The sequence below is a fragment of the Nicotiana tomentosiformis genome, chromosome 2, assembly GCF_000390325.3.
Source record: "Nicotiana tomentosiformis chromosome 2, ASM39032v3, whole genome shotgun sequence".
NCBI lineage: Eukaryota > Viridiplantae > Streptophyta > Magnoliopsida > Solanales > Solanaceae > Nicotiana > Nicotiana tomentosiformis.
In genome coordinates, this window is record NC_090813.1 from 99,229,483 (window position 1) to 99,253,302 (window position 23,820).

Here is a 23,820-nt window from a genome sequence, read left to right on the forward strand (position 1 = left end):
AAATATATTCATTATTTATAATATATTTAAAGATTAGTCATTTAAAAATATATCAACAACTTACAATATAATTAAAAATTATCCAATTCATCCAAATTTCATGACTAAGTATCCTAAAGTCTATATCCTGGATTTTTGAGTTGCTAATTAGAAATTCAAGATTTAATGTCCTAAATTTTTAAGTTGCTAATTTGAAAATCGAGACTAAATATCCTGAATTTTTTGAACTGCTAATTTAAAATTCAATACTAAATGTTCTAAATTTGTGAACTACTAATTTAAAATTCAGGACATAAGATCTGAATTTATGGAGAGGTTCAAAATTCAGAACGTTGTGTCTTGAAATTTGTTCGAATTGGCTAATCTTTAAATAAATTGTAAACTATAAATATATTTTAAACAACATGTTTAATAGTGACTACTTGTTGTCATCTCCACTCGTGTAATATGACTTGGCGGTATATAATAGAGAAAACTATCCTCTATAGCCCCTCAAAATTTTAATAGCTCATGTTTTTTCTCATTGACACGAAATAGCCCTAAGACCCAAACATATTACATCTAATAGCGCGAAATGTCTATTTTGTATATTTTTTGTATAGTGACAGTCTATTGTATATAAATTGTATAGTGGCAGTCTGTTCTATATAAATTGTATAGTGGCAGTTTATTTAGTATATTTTTGTATAGTGACAGTCTATTTAGTATATTTTTGTATAGTGACAGTCTATTTAGTATATTTTCGTATAGTGACAATCTATTTTGTATATTTTCGTATAGTGACAATCTATTTTGTATATTTTTTGTATAGTGACAGTCTATTTTGTATAGTGACAGTCTATTTTGTATATATTTCGCATAGTGACAGTCTATTTTGTATATATTTTGCATAGTGACAGTCTATTTAATATATATTTTGTATAGTGACAGTCTATTTTGTATAGTAACAGTCTATTATATATAAATTGTATAGTAAAAGTTTATTTAGTATATATTTTGTATAGTGACACTTGAAAAATTAGATCAATGGGCTAAAATACACTGATATGGTATATTTTTTTAAGTATATATGAGTTAAATAATATGTAATCAGATACTCAGAAGCCCAAGTCTTCTTTACCACAGTTCTCTTCCAAATTCTAGGCCTTTCTATGCCCCAACTACTTGTTAGGTCGGGTTGAACGCTAGCTTACTTGGTGTATTTTTATTTTTTACGATTGAGATAAAAAATTCAAACTCCATTAGTATCGTGGCATTCCTTTCTTCCTCCCCTGTACAACACATTTGGGTACCTAAAGGTGAGCGAAACTGGAGAGCATCGAAAATGAATAAAGTGAAGAAAGATAAAACTTGGGCGATTTGCAGAATTGCACCTGAAGGAATTTACCAAGGAGGGAAGACTCCTTCAAAGAAGGAAACTCATTATTTATAAAAGGAGCAGTAATCAAATGTTGTTAAGTCTACTTTATGTCATCGTTTTATCGGCCAATGAAAATGAATTTGAACTCATGAGTCATAAGTGGGGTTTGTTGGATCTCTTGACGTAAAGACTATAAATAAAATTAAAATATTAAACACTCACCGAGAAATAAATGTAATAATTTAATTGTGGATTAATAGACAAACGGTCCTTCTCCGTGTATAACGCCTGCTTAACCCATTAACTAATTAAGCAAAAAAAAAAAAGACATGCAACTTCGTGGTTACAACTTGAAACATCCTTCAGTTCATTATTTATGGACTCGCTTCTATTAAAAATAAAAGATAATTGTTTGAAGGGTAATAATTTGTAAGGGGAATTATAGGTGGCAGAATAAGGGGAAGGTATGGATTAAAGTAGGTTATGGAATTGAAAAGTTCAAAATTTGAAGGGGAAGAGTGGCTGTGGTTTTGGGCTAGCCCTTGTAATTGGTGTTGGGCTATTAATTGTATAGTTTATTATGTGGCTACCTATTGCCATTAGTTTTTCCGAGATGGCTACAAATGAAATTTCCTCTATATAATACCCATTTTGCTTCATTGTCACCCCTTGTATAACGAAAATCGAAGACTAGCATAACAGTATTATCCATATTTTCATAATTAAATATATAATAAAAATAAAATCTTACATAAAAGAATGTTCATTTAATTAACAAAATTTATTATTTGAAGCAGAATAATAAAAATAAGGATTTTTATAAATTAAATCTTAGTATATTATTAAACAATACAAGAAGCTTATATGTTCAACTAGAGGAGGGATGGCCCAAATATTAGTATTTATACTATATTAAAAGCACGAATGCCTTTAGCGAAATGTCGTTCGCCTTTTTTACCCTTAAAAATTAAGTTTACACCAGACAAAATAATAATTTTATTATTTTTCTAATATTTAGAAATAGTTATTTAATTCATTCCCTAAAATTTAGAACTTCAAAATCAATTAGAGATTGTGTACCAAATCCTTCCTTATTTGAGCCATGTAATACAACATATCTGTAAAAAAAAATTGTACGTTTCATTAACATGTAAAAATCTTTGGATGGAACACTTTCAATTCCTAAAGTCATATTAGGAAACGTATGAGCACTTTGGAATCCTTTTAGCTATAGGAGTCCTTTTTCTTAAACATTAACCAATTATATTTCTATAAATATTTTAGGCAAAAGTTTTGTTAAGTATAATATTTTACCTTATGTAAAATATTTTACCTTATGTAAATTGTACTAATTGACAATACATCCTTTGTGGAATACGTATAAAATCAAGATGAGAACGATGGCGACTTCAATTAATTTATAATTATTAAAAAATGGAGACATAAAATCACATACATTAAATTAAAATTATTTAATACAATAACGTCTAATTATATTTCAATGCAGAATATTTAAATATGTGTTTTAAGTATTCTTATGTAATCATATAAAGTAATTAATTCATGTTCAATTAAGCACCCAAAATAATTATTTAATGTCATATTTATTTATAAAAAAATATACAAGCCTAAATTTATCTATATGTATATATATCTATACTATATTAAAAGCACGAAGCCCATATCGAAATGTCGTTCGCCTTTTTTACCCTTTAAAAGTTAATTTCACACTAAATAAAATAGTTATTTAATTATTTTTCTAATATTTAAGACCTCAAAATCAAATAAAATTTTATTTAAGAATATCCTAATATTTATGTCTTCAAATTCAATTAATTTACCTTATTAAATTTTTTTCCTTATTTGACTAGTTTTTATAAATATCCTTTTGGAGTTTAGTACGTGAATGTTAAAGTTTTTTTTTATTTTTTATTCTTAGCCTCTAAGGTATATAATAGTACTTTTTTCTCCAAATTGCCAATAATTGATTACCTAAAAATATGGAACATCCGTTAGCAATGTATGTTCGCTTTTTCCTGTTAAATTTTTAAGAGTTTTAATTTAATCTTAACTTTAAATTTTTAGAAGTCTGAACTAATATGGTGTTAATTTAGAAGTAAATTAAGCTACAATCATACTATGTGAATTTGCAACTACAGTTAATTTTTTAAATTTAACTTAAACTATTTTTTTTTTGGAACCCTTGAAATAACTATAAATTTGTCACCTTCCCCCCCCCCCCCCCCGATAATTTTGAAAATTGACCTCAACATTGTGAACTGTTGAAATTTCAAAATTGTTATTAGCAGAGCGCATTCAAAGTGAGTTTAGGATATTATTGATTTTTATTTGGTATTGGATGAACGTGCAAAGAAGAAAATTTAGACTTAAATTAATAAGAATCCATGCAACGTTTTTACACAAGAAGAGGTTCATTTGGCTATAATTTTGATTAACTTTGAATGAAGACATATTTTTTTGTATAACAACATTATGAACGTAGAGTTTACAAAGAGATGCTAGATGAGATACAACAACATAGCATATTTGTATCTTATATAATAAAATATTTATAACTATAAATACTATAGAACTAATTACAACTAATTGTCATTCAGAAAATGTTTAATTCAGCTATATATTATATCAATTAGGGGTGTACAAATCGAACCGAAGAACCGCACAAAATCGAAAGGTCAAACCAAATCGATTAAAAAAACCGATGAGGTTTGGTTTTAACTTGGTTTGGAATTGAGTAAAAATAAATCCGAACCAAACACGGGATATAAATATATAATTTTTATATATACTTTTAAGACTTTATATATAATTTTCTTTAAAAAATATCTATAAATATTTGGGATTCTATTATGAGATGTAATATTATATAGAATATGACGTGCTCCATTTTTATTAACTTTAAATAATATGTTGTATGATCACTTTCTTATCAAATGTTATTGAAATGTGTCAATCTTTTTATTTTTCCATATTCATATGTCAGGATCTATTATATTCTTATATCTTTTTCGAATTTGAAGTGGCATTTCGATAATTGAAAATTAAATAGAACATATCATTATATAGGTATCATATTGATATTTATATTTAATTATTAAATTTAATTAACTTTGTAAGTGTATATTTACGAAAATTTATTGTCAGACAACTAAAAATATAACTATCATGAGTTACTAAGAAAATTCTCCCATAAGAATATTTTAATAGATCATATATTTGTCCATTTTTTTTAGTTTTTATCAAATATATATTTACTTATAAAATTTAATAAAGTAAGATAGACATATTATTCATGTAATAAAAAAATTCGAAAAAGCCAAAAATATCCGACAAAACCGAACCAATCCTGTAGCAACCCCTTTGGGAGGGTGCTACTTACGAAACAAATCTAATTTACTACTTACAATATTAAGAAGATATTAATTAAAAAATATTCAGAATAATTTAGTAGCGGAAATAGGCTCATGCAATGAGGTCCAAAGTGCAATATTTTTATTTTTGAAAATACTCTTCATAATTTTTATTTTATTTTTTAAAAATAAAATACAATGTCAAAATTTTAACATAAGGTGATATAACCCTTCTTGAATAATCAACACGTTAAAGCAACTTCCTAACAAAATTATACTTTCATTCGACATCACTGCAGGTTTGTATTGTATATAAATTTCAATCTATCGGGTATAAAAAAAAACTAGTTTTCTCCTTTGTACATATATATAAGACAAAGTGTAAATTTAACATATTACAAGACTTGAGTTATTAACATACCTTAAAACAACAAAATAAGTTACCAAATTCATGTTACAAGATTTTGGTCTTAATATCCAAGCCTCCAAATAACATACATAAGTGTGACATATATATCATGTACAAGTCCCAAAACTATACAAAACCATGGTGCATATGCAAATGTGATCTCCATAAGTGCTCCCAAAAAGACTATTTCATATGGCCGTCTTCAAATTCCATCCCGTACATTACATACGATAGAAAACAACTATCGCTAAGCATAAAGCTTAGTGCCGTATAAACTTTGGGGGCTTGGAGCCATTAACTTCTCCAATTCTCATTTTTAGTCATAGGTAACTCAAATGAAATATAATTTAAAACAAGTGAACAGATATATCAAAAGTATCAAATATCAACCCTTGAAGTATTTCCAATTATCAACAACTATGTTCAAGATTCAAGAGTTGAGAAAGCGTATACTATCAATCCAAGAAAGTTTGTCAAATATTCATTTTTCGCCCAATATGTACGTCATGCCATCACACTAAGTAAAATCAGATATCAAGATAGACCGAAATCCAAAATCAAGCAGGGTCAAAACCCAATAGTCAAGAGAATCAAGAACCATATTAAAATTGACTTCCTAGTTCGTACTTAACACGGACAAGTTCCATAATTTAAGACGAACTACAAATCCAAAGTCAAGATGGCAAAAGACCCAGATCAAGAGGCATGCCAAGATGAGTGACAAAGTCACTGCCATAAGAAGGACAAAGTCCCAACAAGAATGCAAAATAATCAAATAATCCATACGAGTGTGCGATTTAGCAAATATCTTGCAATATTTGATATAACACGAATACAATGCTATTAATTGAAGAGAAGAAAAACAAAATATCAGGTTATTTCAAAATATTCCAACAAGTAAAAAGAGTACAAAGTTTATACACAAACCTTGATGTTTTATCACAAAATAGTTCAACCACAACTTGAGGACGTTCGAATCGTCTACGCCCTAGACAAACCAAATCCGTCCACTTCCTCAAACACTTCCCCTTAGCCTTTACAAGGATATATATACCTTAAATACATAATAAAATATCTATATAAATTCAGTGATTTAACATGTCAAACTAAACATGATATTGGTAAACATTACCCAAAATATTTGAAACAGAAATTATAGACAATATCACTGCCTCGTGTTGTGACTCAGATTTGAAGATGAAAAATGACAAACTAGACTGTGTGGTCTTCTTTACAGTTGTAGATATGTGTCTTGGCATTTCAGAATATTTTGCATCACCCCCATATCAATTTTGTACAAAAGGTTATGCTAAACTTACTAACAGTAGTACAGGGAGGGTTTGTAAAACAAAAAATCTGGGCAGCACCCGCCCTGTACTTCATTACCTATTTCCGGGTAAATAAAAGACAAACTACATTTTGGTTCCTTCATAAGAGTTATAGATCTATGAAATAATTTTCCATAAAGTCTTAGATCACTTAAAACAGAGCTTTATACAAAATGATATGAAGAAAACACTAATAGCTGTCAAGTGTAAAAACGGGTTTAGTAACTTACTACAAAAGAGATGAGCAACTTGAGCTTCACCAAGAACGAATTTTGCTGGTTGGTTTAGTGGAAATTTATGGTGGTTTTCATGAAGTTTTCAGGTGATAAGAAGGAGAGAGGGTAGGGGTGTTTTTCTTTTTCTTGAAAGAATGAAAATGAGGAGTTTATGAAAGACTAAGTCAATCAAAGTTGTCTTTAAGAATTTAGGATAAATATGAAATACAAATGGCCGCCCAACTAATAAATATCCTTAGATAAATACAAAAGAGTGACATCCCAAAAACTTAATTATAATGTATTTAATAATAATTCATCAAAATAATATTAAGTGTTACGCATAGCAACACCATGGAACTTCTTTGTCAGTATTAACACAACCTAGAGTAAGGAATTTTCATGTATTGTAAATTTCACGTTTAGGAAGTGCGAAGTAAAAATATTTCCTCATTATAAAGATGCTCAATCGAAAATGCTATTAGTAAAAATTTGAGGTGTTACAACTCTCTCCCCCTTAAATAAATTTCGTCCCGAAATTTGCCTGGTACTAGTTCCTAAATAAATGTGGATATTGAATTCGCATATCCTTTTCTCGCTCCCATGTAGCTTCTTCGCCAGAATAATTTTTTCAAAGAACTTTCACTAAGGGGATGCTCTTGTTTCTAAGCTCCTTTAACTCACGCGCTAAGATTTGGATTGGTTCTTCTCTATATGTCAAATCAGGATTGACCTCTATAGATTCAATAGGAAGAATATGAGATGGATCTGAGCGGTATCTTCTAAGCATAGAAACATGGAAGACGTTGTGGATCTTGTCTAACTCTGGTGGAAGAACTAGTTTATAAGCAACTGGGCCAACTCTTTCAAGCACTTCATAAGGTCCAATAAATCGTGGACTAAGTTTACCTTTTTGGCCAAATCTCATAATCTTCTTCCATGTAGAAACCTTTAAAAATACTTTATCACCCGCTTTATACTCAATTTCACGCCTCTTAAGATCAGCATAAGACTTTTGTCTGTCTGAGGTAATTTTTAAGCGATCCTTGATGATTTTTACCTTATCTTCAGTTTTTTGAACAATCTTAGGACCCACCAATTTTCTTTCACCCACCTCGTTCTAATAAAGAGTCGTTCTACATTTTCTCCCATACAAAGCTTCATAAGGAGGCATGCATATACTTGATTGGTAGCTATTATTGTAAGCAAATTCGATCAGGGCTAAGTGTTTGTCTCAACTACCCTCAAACTTAATAATGCAGGCTCGAAGCATATCCTCCAAGATTTGCATTACCCTCTCATACTGGCCGTCTGTTTGTGGATGGAAAGCGGTACTAAAATTCAACCTAGAACCCAAAGCTTCTTGCAAGCTAGACCAAAATCTGGATGTAAACCTTGGATCTCTATCAGACACAATAGAAACAGGGATTCCATGCAGCCTCACAATCTCATTAATGTATAATTTTGCCAAACGTTCCAGTGAGTAGGCCATTCTAATATCCAATAAATGAGCACTCTTAGTTAGTCTATCTACAATGACCCAAATTGCATCATGATTCCTTTTAGTGCGTAGAAGTCCAGAAACAAAGTCCATCATTATCCTTTCCATTTCCACTCAGGTATTGACAAGGGATGCAGTAGAGCAGATGGGACTTGATGTTCAACTTTTATTTATTGACATACCAAGCATTTAAAAATGAACTCCGCAATGTCTTTCTTCATACCACTCCACCAGTAGTGCTCCTTGATGGTCCGGTACATTTTAGTACCTCCAGGATGCATTGCATAAGGCGAACTATGTGCTTCAATCAAGATATACTTCCTCAATTCATCATCATTAGGAACACACAACATATTTTTATAAGATAAGGTATCATCTTTCTTCAATGTAAAATCTGATTCTCTTCCATTCTGGACTTCTTCAACCCGTTTCACAAGCTTCTCATCTAATTTCTGCGCTTCTTGGACCTGCTCAAGTAAAACTGGCTTGACTTACAAATTAGCAATGATAGAACCATTAGAATTAAATGAAAGACAAACATTCATGGCTCTTAATTCAAGAAGCAAGGGCAAAGGACTTGGAGTTAAACTTGCAAGGGAATTGCGACTCAACGCGTTTGCAACCACATTAGCTTTACCGGGATGATAATCAATCGTGCAATCATAATCTTTGATAAGTTCAAGCCATCTACGTTGTCTCAAGTTTAACTCGTTTTGCATACCCAAATACTTCAAACTCTGGTGATCAATAAATATGTGACATTTCTCCTCGTACAAGTAATGCCTCCAAATTTTTAAGGCAAAAACAATGGCAGCAAGTTCGAGATCGTGAGTTGGATAATTCAACTCATGCGATTTCAACTTTCGAGAGGCATAAGCAATTACTTTCATTTCTTGCATCAAAACACAACCCAAAGCCACGGTGAGTTGCATCACTGTATACCACATAATCTTTTCCTTCAGCTAGCAAAGAAAGTATTGGAGCTTTTGTCAACAAGGATTTGAGCTTTTGAAAGCTCTCTTGACACTTGTCATCCCACACAAATTTGGCGTCTTTCCCCAAAAGTTTGGTCAAAGGAGAAGCTATAATAGAGAAGCCCTTCACGAACCTCCTATAATATCCTGCTAAACCCAAGAAACTTCTGATCTCGGTTGGAGTTTTAAGAGGTTTCCAATCAACAATAGCTTGAATCTTACTAGGATCAACCTTCACACCTTCAGCTAATACAATATGCCCGAAAAATGCCACTTCACTCTGCCAAAATTCATATTTGGAAAGCTTCGCGTAGAGTTGTCTCTATTTCAGAATTTGCATGACAATCTGGAGATGCTTATCATGATCTTCACTGTTCTTGGAATATACTAAAATGTCATCAATAAACACCACCACAAATTGATCAAGATAAGGCTTTAATACACGGTTCATTAGATCCATAAATGCAGCAGGAGCAATTGTCAAACCAAATGGCATTACCAAAAATTCATAATGTCCATACCTGGTCCTAAAAGCAGTTTTAGGAACATCTTGCTCCCTCATGCGCAATTGATAATATCCAGACCTCAAGTTAGTTTTCGAGAACAAGCTGGCACCCTTCAGTTGGTCAAACAAGTCATCGATTCTAGGCAGTAGATATTTGTTCTTGATTGTTACCTTGTTCAACTGCTGGTAATCAATGCAAAGCCTAAGAGTGCCATCTTTCTTTTTCACAAATAAAACAGGAGCTCCCCAAGGCGAAATACTGGGACAGATAAAACCTTTCTCAAGAAGTTCTTGCAATTGATCCTTCAACTCTTTTAATTCAGCTGGAGCCATTTTATAAGGAGCGATAGAAATATGAGTAGTTCCAAAGACAAGCTCTATATGAAATTCAATCTCCCTTTCTGGAGGCAACCCAAGAAGATCATCAGGAAATATAGCAGGAAAGTCGCACACGGTTAGTATGTCCTTAAGACTTGGACTCCCTAATCGTGTATCGACTATATGAGCAAGATAGGCATCACAACCTTGATAAATCATCTTCCTTGCCAAGACCGCATAAATAATATTAGTTGTCAATGATATTTCTCCTTGAACTACTATGTGCGAGTATGCAGGAGTTCTAAAAGTTACTTGCTTCAACCTACAATCAATCAATGCATGGTGCCTATGGAGCCATTCCATGCCAACAATAACATCATAGTCTTGGAAGGGCATTTCAAGCAAGTCTGCAGGAAAGACCAAATTTTGAATCATGAATGGACAATCTCGGTAAATCCTGTTAACAACAGCCTGATGACCTAATGGACTCGTGACCAGAACATAAAAGTCAAGTATTGCAAATTTAACAGTATCGGGAAATGCAAGTGATGAGAAAACATAAGAGTGCGAAGATCTAGGATCAAATAATGTAACAACAGATATACCCAATAAGTAAAATTTACCAACAACCACGTCCGGGCTATCTTGGTCATTCTTCTGTCTCATAGCATAGACTCGTGCAGTAGATCTCGACCCACTAGCCTGATTAGCTCCACCCGAACCCGTCTCTTGTATATTTCTAGGTCTTGCACCGCTATTAGCTTGAGAATGAGTAGTGATAGGCTTTTGAAATGAGCCCTCTGTATGCGTATAAGAAAGAGGATTAGGATTAGGACAATCCTTCACTTTATGATCCATACTTCCACAATTAAACCAAGTACCAGAAGCTCTTCTGCATACACCATAGTGATTATTTTCGCACTGTGCACAAGTAGGTGTATAAGTTTTGCCTTGGCCATAACTTGGAGTACTAGCAGTAGAGAAATTTGGCTTATTCTGCTTATGATATGATGACTTCTGTGCACTTTCAGTCTTGGAATATTCAAACTTTCCCTTCTTGGATGGACCGCCATAATCTGAATTACCCTTCCTAGACTTGTTTTCTCTCCTACTAGCTTCTTCCTTGTCAATTCTTTCCCAAGTAAGAGCAGCTGAAATTAGCTTGGAAAAATCCTCAAGTTGCAAGATTGCCACAGTTTTTCGAATGTAACCATACAAACCTTCTTCAAATCTAGTGATGGCTGAGTTCCAATAGGAGTACTATAACCCATTGCTCTTGGATTATTGTCCACTTCATTTTCACTAACTCGATGATGATTTAGGTTAGGCAAGGGTACCTCATCTCTTTCTTGGAGTTGAGGTGGAGCATTATAATGGGCCTGACTTTCATCAACGGATTCAAAAGCTCTATTCGAAAAAGAGGCCATATTAAATTCCTATAAAAGATAAGATCACACTGCATTAGGGACATGTACATGATGCATATGCACAAGTAATACATCAAATTATATTAAACAAGTATGCAAAAAATTATAATCTCCAAGTCATTTAAAAAAAAAGAAAAAAAACAAAAATATTAGGTACGATCACAACAAAAATCCTAGAATAACAAACCTAGGCTCTGATACCAAAACTTGTAGCAACTCCTTCGGGAGTGTGTTACTTAAGAAACAAATCTAATTTACTACTTACAACATTAAGAAGATATTAATTAAAAAATATTCAGAATAATTTAGTAGCGAAAATAGGCCCATGCAATGAGGTCCAAAGTGCAATGTTTTTATTTTCGAAAATACTCTTCATAATTTTTTTTTATTTTTAAAAAATAAAATACAATGTCAAAATTTCAACATAAGGTGATATTACCCTTCTTGAATAATCAACACGTTAAAGTAACTTCCTAACAAAATTATACTTTCATTCGACATCACTGCAGGTTTGTATTGTACATAAATTTCAAACTATCGGGTATAAAAAGAAAAATTAGTTTTCTCCTCTGTACATATATATAAGACAAAGTGTAAATTTAACATATTACAAGACTTGAGTTATTAACACACCTTAAAACAATAAAATAAGTTACCAAATTCAAGTTACAAGATTTTGGTCTTAATATCCAAGCCTCCAAATAACATACATAAGTGTGACATATATATCATGTACAAGTCCCAAAACTATACAAAACCATGATGCATATGCAAATGTGATCTCCATAAGTGCTCCCAAAAAGACTACTTCATAAGGCCGTCTTCAAATTCCATCCCGTACATTACCTACGATAGAAAACAACTATCGCTAAGCATAAAGTTTAGTGGCATATAAACTTTGGGGGCTTAGAGCCATTAACTTCTCCAATTCTCATTTTTAGTCATAGGTAGCTCAAATGAAATATAATTTAAAACAAGTGAACAAATATATCAAAAGTATCAAATATCAACCCTTGAAGTATTTCCAATTATCAATAACTATGTTCAAGATTCAAGAGTTGAGAAAGCGTATACTATCAATCCAAGAAAGTTTGTCAAATATTTATTTTTCGCCCAATATGTACGTCATGCCATCACACTAAGCAAAATCAGATATCAAGACGGACCGAAGCCCAAAATAAAGTAGAATCAAAACCCAATAGTCAAGAGAATCAAGAACTATATTAAAAATGGCTTCCTAGTTCGTACTTAACACGGACAAGTTCCATAATTTAAGATGAACTACAAATCCAAAGTCAAGATGGCAAAAGATCCAAATCAAGAGGCATGCCAAGACGAGTGACAAAGTCACTGCCACAAGAAGGACAAAGTCTCAACAAGAATGCAAAATGATCAAACAATCCGTACGAGTGGGTGATTTAATAAATATCTTGCAATACTTGATATAACACGAATACAATACTATTAATTGAAGAGAAAAAAAATAAAATATCAAGTTATTTCAAAATATTCCAACAAGTAAAAGAGTACAAAGTTTATACACAAACCTTGGTGTTTTATCACAAAATAGTTCAACCACAACTTGAGGACGTTCGAATCGTCTACGCCCTAGACAAACCAAATCCGTCCACTTCCTCAAATACTTTCCCTTAGCTTTTACAAGGATATATATACCTTAAATACATAATAAAATATCTATATAAGTTCAGTGATTTAACATGTTAAACTAAACATGATATTGGTAAACATTACCCAAAATTTTTGAAACATAAATTATAGACAGTATCACTGCCTCGTGTTGTGACTCAGATTTGAAGATGAAAAATGACAAACTAGACTGTGTGGTCTTCTTTACAGTTGTAGATATGTGTCTTAGAGTTTCAGAACATTTTGCATAACCCCCATATCAATTTTGTACAAAAGGTTATGCTAAACTTACTAACAGTAGTACAGGGAGGGTTTGTAAAACAGAAAATCTGGGCAGTACCCTCCCTATACTTCATCACCTATTTCTGGGTAAATAAAAGACAAACTAGATTTTGGTTCCTTCATAAGAGTTATAGATCTATGAAATATCTTTCCAGAAAGTCTTATATCACTTAAAACAGAGCTTTATACAAAAAGATATGAAGAAAACACTAATAGCTGTCTAGTGTAAAAACGGGTTTAGTAACTTACCACAAAAGAGATGAGCAACTTGAGCTTCACCAAGAATGAATTTTGCTGGTTGGTTTAGTGAAAATTTATGGTAGTTTTCATTAAGTTTTCAGGTGATAAGAAGTAGAGAGGGTAGGGGTATTTTTCTTTTTCTTGAAAGAATGATAATGGGGAGTTTATGGAAGACTAAGTCAATCAAGGTTGTCTTTAAGAATTTAGGATAAATATGAAATATAAATGGCTGCCCAACTACTAAATATCCTTAGATAAATACAAAAGAATGGCAACCAAAAAACTTAATTATAATGTATTTAACAATAATTCATCAAAACAATATTAAGTGTTACGCATAGCAACACCATGTAACTTCTTTGTTAGTATTAACACAACCTAGAGTAAGGAATATTCATGTATTGTAAATTTCACGTTTAGGAAGTGCGAAGTAAATTTTTTTTCTCATTATAAAGATGCTCAATCGAAAATACAAATATTAGTAAAAATTTGGGGTGTTACAAATACAAAAGGATATAAATAGTTTGGTTTGGTTTTAACAAAAATCGAACCAACCCGGTCCATGTACACCCCTAATATTAATATACTAATACATTTTTTATCATTTAAACACATATTGCATTTAGTTTTACCTCTGTTGCTATTTTTTAATAATTTGTATATGTTTTATATTGATTAACGTGATACACGCGCGCAACGTACGTACACTATAACTAGTATTATTAAACAATACAAGAAGCTTATGTGTTCAACTAGAGTAGGGATGGCCTATGCTGAGCATGGGCCCAACATTTTATTACAACAATAATTTCCTTGATTGTATTACTCCAATTATTTTGCAAAGATTTTTTAATTAATTTAAATAATATATTTAAATATGGATATTTCATATACATCTTTATTCAATAAAAACTATTGCATTTTCGAGTTAATCATTTGATTTTAAACATATTTTGTTGGGATTAAACATCAATGAAGAATGAATAAAAGGTGAGCAATATTTCATCAACTTACTTTTCTTTGTGTTTGTGCGTTGTTATTTCCTCATATTCTATTTTTGGTTGAACAAAATTCACAGGCAACACATTTTGGTAGTTTCTTAGCGCGTATATTTAAGAAAAAAAATATAATTTATTTAAACTTCGTCAAGTTGTGAATAATCAAAGAGTTTGCATTTTTCTTCATTGATAGTTCATTTGTTGATAATATTAAATAAGATGAGATGTCTTACATGTGTTACATTAGAAGTGAACCTCGAAATATAGAAACAACTATTTCTAATGGAGATACCAATTCTCTGCTCTTTCTTTTATAGACTTTTCTCATTAAGTGCTTAAATTAAAGACAAATGTTTGAGCAATTGTACCTTGAAATGTTTACTTGACATTCAAAATAGTCATGAAAATTCAAATGATAAAGTTATTACAGTTTGAACAGTAATATCATGAGTTTTAATTTGAGTCTGTGTTTTTTCCTGATCAGATTACTCTTTTCTTGTTATATATACAAAAAAAAAAAATTTATTATTAATATTTTGAATTATAATAAAAAATTACTTAATATTTTGGTTTGAAATGGCACAATAATATTAAGGATTAGCATTTTATAAAAAAAATTGTATTTTGCTCGATTATAGTAGTTAATATTATGCTTGGTTTTGTTTTTAATATTAAATAGAATATTAAGGCAAAAAATATTCTTCAATCGCCTAACATGGATGGCATATCAATGCCCACCTCAAATTTTCTATAACACATCATTAAAATTTTAATTATTTATATTATTTAAAAAATTTAACCTGTCTTTTTCTATTTTCTATTTCATTATCCTACGAAACACTTCCTCCTCCCCCCCCCCCCCCCCATCTTTATTCTCGACCATTCACCTCACCTTTACCACCACCTTCAAACAACCTACAAATGATAATATTCAAATAGTACTTATCTGTTTCACCTGTTCCAATTTGATTCTATATGTTCGCTCTTTATTAATTTATTTGAACCTTTTTTTAGTCTGTTCCAATATTTTTTTTTAAACTTAGAAATAATTTAACTTAAACTTAGTATTTTGCCCTTAATGATAAAAATATTGTGACATGTTTACCACCATGGATTTCAAAAATTTTATAGCCACACAAGTTATTAAATATTTAAAACCACCGGTTTAAAAGTCTTCATTTCTTACAAATTTTGCAAATCAAACTAATTATATTTAATAAAAAATTTATATAATATAATTAATTTATGTACTTTTTCTTCTAAATATTATTGGGAACGTAATAAAAGTCAAGTTGTCATCGTATGAAAATAGAAGCGCCCATTAAAAGCATTATCATAAATAACCCTTGATATTATTGCGTTCTTAGCCCTTGCTACTAATTTTATTTTTTTAATCTTAAATCTAAAACACTCCCAAAACTTTAGTAATTAATGGTGGTTTCTACGGCTGTTGCTGGGAAATGCAACACAATTTTTTGAAGAGAGCAGAAAACGACTTCTTAATTTATAAAAAATTAAGCAAGTTCAATTTGAAATTCTTTTTCGGAAAGTTGACCCAGGGATTAGTCTATAATTCTCATCAATTATCAAAGTTTATTAGTTTGGCACTTTTTTGTTGTTGCTATTTTAGTTTATTTGTTCATAACATATTAGATAAATTAAGAGGGAGAGACAGTAAAAAAACTATTTGAAAGCAAAAAATTAAATGGAAACTATTTATGCCAGTTTAATAATTCTAAAACCCATGCAATTGGTCTCATTTAACTCTCAAAAAAAAGAAATTTTAAAAAATGTAGTAATAGAGAAATAACTTAACATGGGAAAATGAAAGAACATAAATCAAACGTTTGCAGGCCACGTGGTGGACTCTTACTTCACATCACATGCAAGGCAAAAGGTGATAGGATGACATTTTGTACACTTTTAAGGGCATGCGAAGTTGCCTTAATTACCAAAATGTAGGATGGCAACTCGAGTAATAATAGACCAAATCAGGGTTGAAGTTTGAGAGAGCATCTGTCCTTTTCAAGCCACAGAAGCACACAGCATTAAAATTTTCAAAGTACCCCTCTCCTTACCCAAAACATAACCGGATGCACCTCAATTTATATTATAGGACAAACAAAAGAATAAAGTGAGATATCATGGTTTTTTTTTGTCAATTCACATTGAACAGAAGCTCCTCTCCTTCTCCCTTATTTTTAGTAATAAAGTAATAATAAAGTAAAATGCAAGGAAATTGCTAATAATTGATATATCTTATTATGTGTTATGAAAATAATTATATTGTGGATATCCATTTATTACTCCGCTATAGATAATCTTCCTGAAAAAGATTATCCATTTAGTACTCTGTTGAAGTTTATCTACAAGCAGCTGATGCAGGCAGGTTGCAAGCAGTTCAATGAAATGATTTGCATCAGCTTCTTATTAAACAAGCATGTTGCAAGCAGCTCATGCAGACAGCTTACAAGCAGCTAAAGAAAAGCCTTGCAGCTACTTCCTGAAAAGCCTCGCAGCTGCTTCCTTTCTTCTATAAATAGAAAAGTTTTCAGTTCATTATGTACATAAGTTTGAAGTTTGAATAATATATCAGTTTCTCTCTATACTTGTCTTTACTTTACAATTTTTATTTTATAACTTATCAACACGAGACTCTGCTATCTCGAGCAACTACTTTGAAAGTATCACATGTACAAACTTTCTTTTTTTCTAAATAATGTCAAATCTTTCTAAACTTGAATTTGTAGCCTTGGATGTATCGGGCAAAAGCTACATATCTTGGGTGCTTGATGCTGAAATTCATCTTGATGCGATGGGTCTGGCAGACACCATCAAGGACAAAAACCAGGCATCAAACCAAGACCGTGCCAAAGCAATAATATTCCTACGCCATCACCTTGATGAGGGCCTTAAAATGGAATATCTTCCTGTTAAAGATCCAGTCATACTGTGTGATAATTGAAAAGATAGATATGACCGCCTGAAGATGGTCGTTCTTCCACAGGCACGTTATGATTGGACTCATCTAAGGCTACAAGATTTTAAATCTATCAGTGAGTATAATTCTGCTATGTTCAGAATTATTTCCCAATTGAAACTATGTGGTGATAATATTACTGATCATGATATGTTGGAGAAAACTTTCATCACTTTTTATGCCTCGAATATCGAGAAATGGGATTCAAAAAGTATTCTGAACTTATCTCACATCTTCTTGTAGCCGAGCAACATAATGGGCTATTAATGAAAAATCATGAAAGCCGACCTACTGGTTCTTGTCCATTCCCTGAAGTGAATGAGACGAACTTCCACCAAGCTAAGCGTGGAAGAGGACGTGGCCCCGGTCGTGGTCATGGCCGTGGTCGGGGAAGAAACTCTAATCATGGTAATAATAATGCACCAAAGAACCCTCCTCACCACCAGCAGTGGAAAAGGAATGAGCAAAAGCATGAAGCGGTGCAAGCAGCAAAGCTAGAAAAAGCATGCTATAAATGTGGAGGAAAAGGGCACTGGTCACGTACATGTCGTACGCCAAAGCATCTGGTTGAGCTATATCAAGCCTCCCTGAAGAAGACAGAGAAAAATGTTGAAGCAAATTTTATTTCTGAAGATAATTTAGACTTCATGCATTTGGATGTAGCTGATTACTTTGCACTCCCAAAAGGAGAAACAAGTCATGTTATCGGTAGTGAATATGTAGAGATGTAAATATTTTAATTTTTGTTATTTGTAGTAGATAGTATGGTTATGTAATAGTTGTACATAAATAAAAGTTATGCTTTGATAATACTGTTTACTATCATATTTATTTTGTTTATGTCATTTTTAAGAATATGGATAATCCTCAAATTATGTTTGGATCAAAGACCAATCATGAAGATATTTGTGTAATTGATAGTGGAATAATTTAGGTCATATTCAAAGATCAGAAATACTTTTCTTATTTGCATAAGGAAAAAGCAAATGTTTCTACAATTTCTGGTAATATAAGATTGATTGAAGGCTCAGGAAGAGCTATTGTATTTCTGTCTAAGGGAACAAAACTTATTATAGACAATGCATTATTCTCCTCCAAGTCTCGAAGAAACTTGTTGAGTTTTATGGATATCCGCCGAAATGAGTATCGTGTTGAGACGGTAGATGAAATGAATATGGAATATCTTTGTATTACAAATAATGTTTCTGGCCAGAAGTGCATTGTAGAAAAGTTACCAACTTTATCTTTTGGCTTATACTATTCAAAGACCAGTACAGTTGAAGCACACTCTATCGTTAATCGGAAGTTTACTGATTCAACTACTTTTTTGCTTTGGCATGGCCGTTTGGGCCATCCTGGATCAATAATGATGAGGCGAATTACCGAAAATTCGAGTGGGCATCCATTAAAGAACTTGAAGATTCTTACAAATGATGAATTTTCTTGTGATGCTTGTTATCAAGGCAAAATAATCACTAGACCATCACTAATGAAGGTTAGCATTGAATCCCCTACCTTTTTAGAACGTATACATGGGGATATATGTGGACTTATTCATCCACCGAGTGGGTTGTTTAGATATTTTATGGTCCTAATAGATGCATCTTCAAGATAGTCTTATGTGTGCCTATTATCATCTCGCAACCTGGCGTTTGCAAAGCTATTACCCCAAATAATTCGATTAAGAGCACAATTCCCAGATTATTCTATAAAGGCTATTCGCATTGATAATGTTGGAGAATTCTCATCTCAAACTTTTGATGATTATTGTCTATCAGTTGGGATAAAAGTTAAACATCATGTATCTTATGTTCATACTCAAAATGGCTTTGCAAAGTCATTTATTAAACGCCTGCAATTGATAGCAAGACCACTACTTATGAAAACAAATTGCCTACTACTGTTTGGGGCCATGCTATCTTGCATGCAGCATCACTTATCCGTCTCAGACCGACACATTATAATAAATATTCTTCGTCACAATTAGTTTTTGGTCATGAACCAAATATTGCCCAGCTACGAATTTTTTGATGTGCTGTATATGTGACAGTAGCACCACTACATCGCAGTAAGATGGGCCCGCATAGAAGGTTAGGAATATATGTTGGGTTTGAATCACCCTCTATTATTCGCTATCTTGAACCATTGACGGGAGATTTATTTACTGCTCGATTTGCAGATTGCCGATTTGATGAAACAAATTTCCTACAATCAAGGGGAGAGAAAAAGGAAATCAAAAGAGAAATTGTGTGGAAAGTTTTATCATTATCTCACTTTGATCCACATACCCATATATATAATCAGGAGGTCCAGAAGATCATCCATTTACAAAATATAGCAAATCAAATGCCAGACGCATTTACTAATTTATAAAGGATAACTAAGTCACATATTCATACAGAGAATGTGCCTATCTGAATTGATATCCCAGCAGGATCATCTACTAGTATGAGAGTTAGTGAACCTAAAGCACGCCTGAAGCTTGGCAGGCCTTTGGGTTCTAAGGATCGAAATCCTAGAAAAATAAAATCGACAAATGATCAAAATGATATTATGAAGGGATCACCTCAAGAGACCCAAGATCTGATTAGTTATGAGATTCCTGAAGAAATCGCTGAACCCGAGACTCAAGTGAGCGAGGAACTTTTAATAAGTTCGACTAGTGATGGGATTAATTTAAATCGATTTGAAATAGTAGTGGATAATATTTTGCTTATAATATTGCACTTAACATTATGCAAGACAGTGAGGATTTTGAACCCCGGTCTGTCGAAGAATGTCAACAAAGATCTGATTGGCCAAATGGCAAGGGGCAATTCAATCAGAATTGAACGCACTTGCTAAAAGAGAGGTCTTTGGACCAGTAGTCCAAACACCTGATGGTATAAAACCAGTTGGTCATAAATGGTTTTTGTGCGAAAAAGGAATGACCAAAATGAAGTTGAAAGATACAAGGCTCGCCTTGTCGCACAAGGATTCTCACAACGACCCGGAGTCGATTATGAAGAAATATATTCACCCGTTATGGATGCCATAACATTTCGATATCTCATCAGTTTAGCATTACGTGAAAAGCTTGAAATACATATGATGGATGTGGTTACAACTTATCTATACAGGTCACTTGATAATGAAATTTACATAAAAATCCCTAAAGGATTTAAAATGTCTTAAGCATATTCGAAATCTCGGAAAATGTATTCAATCAGATTACAAAGATCTTTGTATGGTTTAAAGCAATCAGGGTGCATGTGGTATAATCACCTTAGTGAATATTTACTGAAAGAGGGTTACATAAATGATGTTATTTGTCCATGTATTTTTATAAAGAAAATGGCATTAGAATTTGTTATACTTGCTGTTTATGTTGATGACATAAATCTTGTTGGAACTCTAGAAGAGCTCCAAAAGGCAATTGAATATCTTAAGAAAGAATTTGAGATGAAATATCTTGAAAAGACAAAACTTTGTCTTCGACTGCAAATTGAACATTTAGCAAACGGGATCTTTATGCATCAATCTGCCTATACATAAAGGGTTTTAAAATGCTTTTACATGGACAAAGCGTACCCATTGAGTACACCAATGGTTGTTCGATCACTTGAAGTGAATAAAGACCCGTTCCGACCTCCAGAAGAGGACGAGGAACTCCTTGGTCCTGAAACACCCTATCTCAGTGCAATTGGTGCACTTATGTATCTTGCTAATGCTACAAGGCCTGGCATAGCATTTTCTGTTAATTTACTAGCAATGATATAGCTCTTCTCATACTCAGAGACATTGGAATAGAATTAAGCATATTTTGCGATATTTAAAGGGAACTCTTGATATGAGTTTGTTTTATGCTAACAAGGGTAGTGCAGATCTTGTTGGTTATGCAGATGCAAGTTATTTATCTGATCCCCATAAAGCTCGATCTCAAACCGGGTACGTGTTTACATGTGGAGGTACTGTCATATCATGGCGCTCCACAAAGCAGCCAATTGTTGCTATTTCTTCAAATCATGCTGAGATAATAGCTATTCACGAAGCAAGTAGGGAATGCGTATGGTTGGGATCAATGATTCATTTTATTCAAGAAAAATATGGTTTGGAGTGTGATAAAAGATCCCCAATTTTATACGAAGACAATGCTGCATGCATAGCCCAATTGAAGGGAGGATTTATAAAAGGAGATAGAACGAAGCACATTTTACCAAAATTATTCTACACACACGATCTTCATAAAAATGGTGACATTGATGTGCAACAAATCCGTTTAAGTGACAATCTGACAGATTTATTCACTAAATCTTTGCCAACTTCAACTTTTGAGAAGATGGTATACAAGATTGGAATGCGGAGACTCAAATATTTAAAACAAGGTTTTCATCAGGGGAAGTAAAATATGCGATGTACTCTTTTTTTCCTTACTAAGTTTTTTTCCCACATGGTTTTCCTTATAAGGTTTTTAATGAGGCAACTAGAAATGCGTATTACTAAATATGTGTACTCTTTTTCCTTCACTAGAATTTTTCTCACTGGGTTTTTTCTAGTAAGGTTTTAACGAGGCACAACCTTTTAATGAACATCCAAGGGGAAGTGTTATGAAAATAATTATATTGTGGATGTCCATTTATTACTCCGCTATAGATAATATTCCTGAAGAAGATTATCCATTTAGTACTCTGTTGAAGTTTATCTACAAGCAGCTGATGCAGGCATGTTGCAAGCACCTCAATGAAATGATTTGCAGCAGCTTCTTATTAAACAAGCATGTTGCAAGCAACTCATGCAGACAGTTTACAAGCAGCTAAAGAAAAGTCTTACAGCTACTTCCTGAAAAGCCTCGCAAGTGCTTCCTTTCTTCTATAAATAAAGGAGTTTTCAGTTCATTATGTACATAAGTTTGAAGTTTGAATAATATATCAGTTTCTCTCTATACTTGTCTTTACTTTACAGTTTTTATTTTATAACATTGTGTAAATTGTGGCCATTTCCTTTGTTAGAGTTCTGAAACACGCGTTAGAAAATATTTATTCTATTTTTCAGTTACGTGTATGAAAAAAAAATGTTAAAAAATTCATAAAGTTATTTGTAATTTTAACCCGTCTTCTAGTTATTCTACTTTAATATACTTAGCTATGGATAACTATGGTTTTTTTCTTCTTCTTCATAAATTCGAGTTAGAAGGATCATTTTTTCTTAATTTTGAACGGATAGAATCAATAAAATTTCTTTGTAACCAAATGTTACGTGCTTAAAAGTTGCCAAGGAAGGTATAGAGGAAATTCTTAATCATACTTTAAATCACTGGACAACAACTTTCAGGAGTTATTGAACAATTGATGTTCAAGATGATAGTAGCATATGCTCACCATATGGCAACTAATTCACTAAAATATGTGATTCGAGATAGATATGATGTTCTTTATGAATTTATTTATGTATGAATCTTTGATTTATAAAATATATTATTATATTTAAACGTATCCTTTTAGTTTTCAAGTTCACCTTGAAAGCAATATTGTTCGTTTTTGAGAATAATGCTTCACTTATTTTTTCTAACATGTGAAAATATTAAAATTAGCACATGTTGACAATTGGTTGACAAGAGTGGGTTGCCTAGTGGTGATCACCTTCCACTTCCAATTAAGAGGTTGTGAGTTCGAGTCACCCCAAGATCAAGGTGGGGAGTTCTTGGAGGGAGAGAGCCGAGGGTCTATCGGAAACAGCCCCTCTACCCCAGTGTAGGAGTAAGGTCTGCGTACACACTACCCTCCCCAGACTCCACTAATAAGATTATACTGGGTTATTGTTATTGTTGTTGTTGTTGACAATTGGTTGATTCTAAAATGCCAAACTCAACAATCCTAGTAACAATACTATAACTTTTTTGAATTGAACTGTCCTAAGTCCAAACCAATGTTTATATGAATATAATCTTAGTGCAAAAATTGCACCCATTAAAATAAAGTAAAGCAAAAATTGATAATTTCAAATAATTGAGAGTCAAACGTTTATTTATAAAAAATGTATTTCGCAATAGATAGTTCTAGCACCGGAGCTACAATTAAATTTTTCTTGATGAAAGTAAAAGTTGAGAGAGTTTCATGACCAAAAGCTTACTAGTTACAACTTACAAGTTAAAAGTAGTATTTTTTTAATTATTATGAGAAAATAAGAGACTTGTGTAAGACGTAGAGAAACATCAGGGACGTATCTGCAACTAAAAATATCTTTGAATAAAATACTTATACCTGGCATCAATTATCCACGAGGAAAA

At 32.2% G+C, this 23,820-nt stretch overlaps 1 protein-coding gene and 1 long non-coding RNA gene across 2 annotated transcripts; both read right to left on the bottom strand.

The window, feature by feature from the left end:
• Positions 1-9,480: 9,480 nt before the first annotated feature.
• Positions 9,481-11,408, bottom strand: LOC138905310 (uncharacterized). The gene is made up of 2 exons (XM_070193823.1): positions 11,202-11,408; positions 9,481-11,142 (listed from the first exon to the last, which is right to left on the bottom strand). Exons 1-2 carry the CDS (start codon positions 11,406-11,408, stop codon positions 9,481-9,483), a joined length of 1,869 nt encoding a protein of 622 aa, XP_070049924.1.
• A 573-nt stretch (positions 11,409-11,981) lies between these two features.
• LOC117279224 (uncharacterized) lies at positions 11,982-13,756 on the bottom strand. The gene is made up of 3 exons (XR_004509632.2): positions 13,587-13,756; positions 12,956-13,082; positions 11,982-12,254 (listed from the first exon to the last, which is right to left on the bottom strand). It is a non-coding gene; the product is annotated as an uncharacterized lncRNA (long non-coding RNA).
• Positions 13,757-23,820: the final 10,064 nt, after the last annotated feature.

Excerpts from the sequence above, each read along its gene's own strand:
- LOC138905310 (XM_070193823.1), bottom strand. The coding sequence starts at position 11,408 with ATGGCCTCTTTTTCGAATAGAGCTTTTGAATCCGTTGATGAAAGTCAG. Across the intron at positions 11,143-11,201 it reads CATCACTAGATTTGAAGAAG|CTAATTTCAGCTGCTCTTAC; the intron begins GTTTGTATGGTT and ends GATTTTTCCAAG.